This window comes from Vigna umbellata, chromosome 5, assembly GCF_029865625.1.
Source record: "Vigna umbellata cultivar VRB3 chromosome 5, Vumbellata_1.0, whole genome shotgun sequence".
NCBI lineage: Eukaryota > Viridiplantae > Streptophyta > Magnoliopsida > Fabales > Fabaceae > Vigna > Vigna umbellata.
Window position 1 is genome coordinate 31632184 of NC_142169.1, and position 7437 is coordinate 31639620.

Here is a 7437-nt window from a genome sequence, read left to right on the forward strand (position 1 = left end):
ATTATTTAACATCGAGTATTTCTGATTTTTTCCAGGTTAATTATCAATTCCTTCATGCTTGTGAAAATTGGATAAAATTAGATAAGACAAAAATTATAAAATGAAAACTTATTATAAAATCATTTTTTGTAAGATTGTTTAACGGCTGGTGTCTCTGATTTTGTTCAGTTGGAGCTACATAGGAGCTACATAGGATGATGAGAGAAAAAATGTTGGAGTGAGAGAGATGAAAGAGAAAGGGTTGAGAAGAATGACAGGGTGAAGAAGGGTTTGGGGTTTCTTTCTTTTTTTTTAGTTTTAAGAATGAAAATTATTAAAATACTCTTAACCTTAAAACTTAGAATCCATGATATATAAGAGTATTTTTGTCTACTAAAATCCGGTACACATGACTAAAATGTACCAACTAAAAACAGGCGTAAAACAGGCATACGCGCGTTAGCAAACCATAGATATGAACTTTTATATATTTTGTTTTTCTTTTAAATTACAAGACACGTTTAATTTATTAAGTAATATAAACAAATTATATTAGCTATTTTTTGGTAATTCATTTGTGAAATTATTTATAAGATTTCTAATATACTCATGTTATCATTTTTATCCTCTTCTTTTTAAATTATTTAAATTTTATTCAATTATTATTTAATACTTTTACTTTACACTTATATATGATTATTTATTTATATTTGATATTAGAGAAAATAAAACGTATTCTTTTAAATGCTTAATAATATTATTTTTCATAATCTTCATTTTTGTAAAAAACTTATGTAATTTAATATTTGAAATAATAAAAGATTGGATAATGATATATGGATCCATTCCTCATAAAGATAGCACAAAATTTTCATACTGAAGACGGAGTTGACTTCTTCTTACTTAAAAAAATAGTCAAACTTGCATCAATATCATCTGTAAGTATAGGAAATGTCAAGAGTGTTAACACCATAAAAAAACAACACTTGATTCCCAATTCAAAATAATAATGTTTTAATTATATTAATTTTATTATATTATTAATATTATATAATGGTAAAAAAAATAGATATATTTTTCTTCTAGAAAGAAGTGAAAAATATTATTTTCCAAATTTTAAATGTCAATCTTGCAAATATCCGGTAGGGTCAAATGATACTGACACCCTTCAAAAGCAAAACTGTCGTTTGACAACCCAATATTCGTAAGCTAAATCAGCGTGTGGAACAGTGCAATGGATCATCTGTAACAAACTGAAGAATACAAGTATTCATGTTTTCAGGTCAAAAGATAAATAAAACTGAGCTACTTGGCAAATTTTGTTCTATTTATACAAGCTATTATCTAAATCTTTAAATAATTAATCTGCTAATTAGAATATCGGTTACTACAATCATGTTACCAGCAAAATGCTTAAATCCTGGAAAATTTCATGGTTCAACCCAGCTGTAGAATTGAAAGTGCTCCAAATTATGACGTTAAAAACTGTTGATTGAAAGCTTGAAGGGCTGAAAAAAATTGGAAACCGAACATTTTGGACTTTTCTCAGTATTTATCGTCCTTCACAAAGATCTTCAGAGAAAACCACAGTCCTTGAAATGTTGTCATTTTCAAAGGCACTTATGCCAGAGTAAGGACCTGAAGAGAATACAGAAGATGTTCCATCGAATTCAAAAGTGCTAGAGGACTGTCTCAGGTTGGCTCGAGTATTGGATGAGGCCAACAGAGGATCATGGTATTCTGTGACGCGCTGCACCATTTTAAGTGACTGCACCACTTCACCCATTGTGGGTCGCTGGTTTGCTTCGGGAGCAACACAAGCTGCAGCAATAGTGCAAACACGTACAAAATCTTCTTTAGGATACTTTCCCCCGAGGCTTGGATCAACAATCTCTTCCAACCTATCCTTATCTCGAAGGATTGGCCTAGCCTGAAAGGAAAAATGGACTTTACTAACCATCAACCCAGTGTAAAAGTTTCAGAGTATAGATTTAACAAATTAAATTTTCAATATTTCCGAGTATACAGAAGATATGAGAAGAAGATCTGAACTTCAAATAAATAATGGGATTGACAAAGGTGTGGAACTAACCCAAGTAACAAGGTTCTCTTGCCCAGTTGGCTGTGACATATCCACAGGCTTCCTACCAGTAAGCAGTTCCAGTAAGACAACGCCATAGCTATAAACATCACTTTTAACAAGTAGGTGTCCAGTCATGGCATACTCAGGAGCTACGTACCTACACATAAATTATTCATTAAATCTTAAAAATATAAATTATACGAAAAAGTTAGTTTGAAAAAAAAAAATATCAAGGCTAACCCAAATGTCCCCATGACACGAGTAGACAAATAATTTGATCGGCCTTCAGGTGCCTGCTTAGCAAGACCAAAATCTGCAACCTTAGCATGAAAGTTGTTCTCCAGCAATATGTTGGATGCCTTGAAGTCTCTATGTATTACACAGGGCTGTGAGTCTTCGTGCAGGTATGAAAGTCCCCTTGCAGCATCAAGTGCAATTTTCATTCTGGTGTCCCAATCCAAAGGACAATTAATTCCCAAGGGACCTGATGGAAACAATTAAGGCAAATTTCAGTTCAAGGGAATAAACATGTTTAGAAAAACTAAAGCAAATAAAATAAGTCAACAATAGAACAAAGAAAGCATGTAACATTCGATGCTAAAAGCTGAACCGTGATTTGAGAAACTACATTACCATGAAGCCAAGCCTCCAAACTTCCATTGGGAACAAGCTCATAGCAAAGTAAATTTTGTGATGAGTCACGATTACTGAAGTATCCCACTAGTTTTACAAGGTTACGATGATGCAACCGGCTAAGCATCTCAACTTCCACCAAAAACTCTTTGTCACCCTGTTGCCCTCCACTTGTAAGCCTCTTAATTGCAACAGGAGTACCATCATTCAAGACACCTTTAAAAACTCTTCCAAACCCTCCTTCTCCAAGTACGCTCGCTGTTTCAAAGTTGTTTGTTGCTTCTTTAAGCTCTTCATAAGCAATAAATCGTGTACTACTTGGGTGAGGAAGAGAACCCACAGCTGAAACTGTACTCTCTATCCTTGGCTTTTCTGCATGAGAGAAAACATTAGTAGCAGGGACAAATGGAAACAAATTTTAAACTATATCTACAACTATTACTACCACTATTAATGCCAATCCCATACAAATTTCAACAGCGTGTCCTTTCTTCATAAATAAAACATTTGGAGCCTCTCAAACATATTATGTTCTAAAAAGTAACAGCATTGTACATGCAATCCTAAAGAAAATTCGGTAAGGTACAGGATCCGTTAGTTGATAGTTGAACCAGTAGGTCATTTGTCAAACTTATACATATTTAATTTTGTGAATTTTATACTGCACATATTATACATAAGTTACAGTTATCATTTTAATATGAAATATTGAAAGGGTCTATAGACCCTGATATTTCCAAATTATGCAAAATATGGGATGAATAAAATGATTTATGCCTTTAAATGGAATCCAAAATAAGTTATAGAAAAAGCTAAAATTGTAGATATTTACCAGTTTCCCCAGGAGGAGCGTTTGCTTTGGGCAGGAATGTACATAAACAGAATATAAGGACAGATATGATACCAATAAAGATTATGCCAATAACAATTCCAAGAATAATAAACAGATTTGAATGCCGTCCTGAAGAACCAGATGATGATATAGCGGTAGGTGAATGATACGAAGGTGTTTTCACAGGTGATGCAGCTAACCTAGGAGCTGAAACAGAGAAAGACACCTTATTATACACAGGGGACACTTTCTCCACTCTCATAGTTCAATAGCAGTAGAAAAAATGGTCTGGCGTTAAATTAGATAAAGACCGAGGCTTTGATATCTATGTAAACATCAGATTCAAACTGTGTATGTAAATAGACAGATATTGATTGATAAAATGCATAAATAGTGGTTACATACAGCACATCTTTAGTAACGTTCATAACATTAACGATCAGCAAAGCAGCAAAAAAAATACTTTCATAAGGATTATCATTGTCTGTTGTTTACTCTAAGAATATAAAATCTACGAAAATTTGTGTAGATAACTCATCGGATGTCAAGAGTAAAGACTAGACCCTTTCACCATAAGTAAAGCTCAACCTTCTATACACATTTCACAATCAACAAAGCAGCAAAAAAGTATCATAAGCATAAACATTGTCTGTTGTTCCCTGATAAAATACACTCTATGAGGAATATCTGAAAGGTTAGCAAATGGCATGAGGTAATGAAAAAGACCTCTTTAGCATAGACATAACTTCCTATTCTCTTTATCACTTCGGCAGAAATAGTGAAATGAAAACAAAACACAGATGAATAAAGCTGTAGCAATAAGATCTATATGCTTCTCCCATTTGTTAGCTATATTAAAGACAAATATAGACAATCCACTAGGTTATCTACACAATAATAATCTCCTGGTTACTTCCAGTGATCAAGAACATCAAGGCAGCACTCATTATCAATGACATAATTAAATACAAAGGCTCAATTACCTTGTGAAGGCGCTGGTGGTTCAAACCAAGTTATATTGAGAAGTTGGTATCCACCCACTAATCGAGGGTCTAGTTTAACCTTATGCATTGAAAGCGAAGAGTTTATTTTAGAAACTTCACTGGCAGAGAAACTGATGCCTTTATGTGGAGTAATATTCATTGATATATTTAATGTTGATACACTGAGAACATAAAAGTTTATCAGTTCAATCTGGGTATTTCGCAACCCAAGCTGGACAGCTAATTCATTAAGAAAATCATTCCAACTAGGACTTTGAGAGACATTCGAAAGAAAAAGGTCTAGCTTTATGGGATATGCACAGTGGCAACTCTTACTGGCTCTTTTCAGCACCATGTCTTGTTTACAACAATCTGGCAGAATAAAAATTAGCAACCATGTCATTATCAGTTTCAAGGTTCTAAAGTTAAAAAAAAAAAAACATGAAGTATAACGTAATGTTTATATTCAAAATTAATTTGCTACATAAGGGCATGGCAAATATTTTAAGGTAGGCTCGCTTTGAAAAAAATGAAACAAAAGCATTTGAGAGAAAGCTATTACCATTTTTTTTAAAAAAAAAAACAACTATTGTGAGAAGAAAAAGTGATGACATACTGGATGCATAAGGAGACAATGGTGGCTGAGTTGAAGCAGAAGGGCCTGCAGCTGCAGGAGCAATATATTTAAAGCCAGGAGTTGGATCTTTCATTTCACTCTTCATTTTGAATGGTATAGATAAATGTGAACTTTTAGGGGACTGGCCATTACTTGAGAAAGGACCATATGAGGGAGGACTGACTGGTGACGGTGCTTCAATTGGCGCACCTTGAGAAAGCACATGCTTTGACAAATGGAGACTTGCTGGTAGAGGTAGATCGTGAACAACAGCAAAGGCTAAAGGTGATCTAGAATCATATAAAGAAAGGGGCTCCACTGTTTTATCATTTTCACCAGCCACAATCATAAATGCCAGGCAACATAATATAAGCATCCATTTCAGCAGCAAGCCTTGAAACCTTTTTAACATACCTGCATTATTAGTAAAAGGTCAAAATCAACTATAAAGGATACTTAACTAACGCTAAAATGCAAAAAAGAACAAAAAAATCGCTTCTGAAAAACAGCCTAAACTGAATTATGATTGTTTCTCAAGAGAAATCAGTGACAATAATCAAACCTGCGTAATGAGTATTTTCATTTAACATCAGGATTGTGTTTCGAAGTTTGAACAGGTTTCTGTCATGCTCATACAAAAATAACCTGACCAGGTTTAGCAATATGTTCCTTCAAGTGGCCTTCGGGCGACGGGGGATTCAATTTTCAACGAGAACAATACTTTCAATGAATTTATATTTTATGATTCAAATACCTTTTCAAAATTAAAGGAACAAAGTGAAATAAGATATCGGCATGTAATCTTTCTACTCATCCTTTCTACTCGTCTTAATAAAAATTTTATAACTACTTTAATTTAAGACTCAAACAACTTAGCCTCCATTCCGCGTCATCCAAAAATAATAATCACAGGAGAGTCACGCCATGGAGGCAACATACAAGGTCGATCACAGTCGATCACAGTAACTCATAGTGCAACATCAATACCAAGGTTTTAAAGATTTTGGCAGCATTGTCTGCAATTTCCCGGAACATCAAGGATTGCAACTAATAATTGGCCGCAGTTTTAACCCTTCATCAACATTCTACACCACGTCAACAAATTTCACCAGATCAACTACAGAGCAAGCTCTAGGTACGCTGACCACAGATCCAGACAACTTATACACTCTACATGCGGCAATTTACAGTTAAATGCATAACACCACTTACTGATTGAGCAGCAGTTCTCAAGAGAAAATGATACCACACGCGAAACTTCAAATTGTAACTCCACTAGGTTTCTTAGTTACTTGAACAAAAAAAAAAACTCAAACAAAACTCCGATTCCAATACCTCGCGTTTTCGGCCGCATACTACTCGTTCACGGAACAAACTAACAGAAAACATGAATTAAACAAAGGAAGAACGCCGAACAGGCGATTACCGATTGACATGACCGTCACCGTTAATTGCACAAGCGGCTCAGATCTAGGAGCAAGGACCGTCGGTAAATGAAAGCGAAGGTGGATCGAAACCCGGAAATCGGTGATATAGCTACGGATTGAGATAATGAGCTCCGAGTCAAACTCGTCATAGCGGAGTCAAATCGGAGAAACGTGATTTCGAGCGGAAATGGCGTTTTTCCAGTGAGTCAGTCCAGAAAGTGGATTTCTTTTCTGATATAAATAAATGAATTGGGTTGTAATGGTTTTTTAATTTTTGTTTTCTGGTGTTTCGGGTTCCGTTGCGAGGGATTTTTAAATGCGGGACCCAAAGGTGCCTGGTTAACGGAAAAGAACAAAGAAACGGTAAGGGCCCAAAAAGGAAGCTACGACTACGAGAGAGACAACGGGTGATGGCGCGCCTCACCTTATGTGTTTATTTTGTTAGTCGTGTTGCGGTTGGTGAGGTGTTTCAGTGCGGGTTTGACTAATCACACACGTCAAACGGAGATTTGTGACCATTATAATTTTTCATTTAAAAAGTAAATAAATGAACGTTAATTTGTATGTCTTTTAAATCACGATATTTTTTTAATTTTAAAACATAACTATTAATAGAAGAACACAGTCACAGAGAGCGCGGTAATACAGTGCAGTGTCGGTGGTGATTCCGTTATGGTGTTTCAACGTTGTTATTTGTAGCGTCAAAATATGTAATTTCTATAAATACACTAATAGTTGTAATTCGACGTTATTATGTTTTTATTTAGTTTCTGTTAATTTTTTAGGGTCTTAGCATGAGAGGCTATGTGGTCATACCCGAACGTAATAAAGCAAAGGGATTGGATTAAGAATTGAATTTGTCAATAACAATACAAGAAATAGGC

At 34.8% G+C, this 7437-nt stretch overlaps 1 protein-coding gene across 2 annotated transcripts; it reads right to left on the reverse strand.

The window, feature by feature from the left end:
• Positions 1 to 1199: 1199 nt before the first annotated feature.
• Positions 1200 to 6988, reverse strand: LOC148198137 (Protein kinase superfamily protein). Of its 2 annotated transcripts, XM_088116784.1 has the most exons (9): positions 6553 to 6988; positions 5280 to 5540; positions 5127 to 5177; positions 4511 to 4882; positions 3528 to 3734; positions 2696 to 3067; positions 2303 to 2546; positions 2072 to 2219; positions 1200 to 1909 (listed from the first exon to the last, which is right to left on the reverse strand). In XM_088116784.1, exons 1-9 carry the CDS (start codon positions 6560 to 6562, stop codon positions 1532 to 1534), a joined length of 2043 nt encoding a protein of 680 aa, XP_087972910.1. In that variant the 5' UTR covers positions 6563 to 6988; the 3' UTR covers positions 1200 to 1531. The 2 variants fall into 2 exon arrangements, with proteins under 2 accessions (XP_087972910.1, XP_087972909.1); XM_088116783.1 differs by having other exon boundaries at positions 5127 to 5540; positions 6553 to 6987.
• Positions 6989 to 7437: the final 449 nt, after the last annotated feature.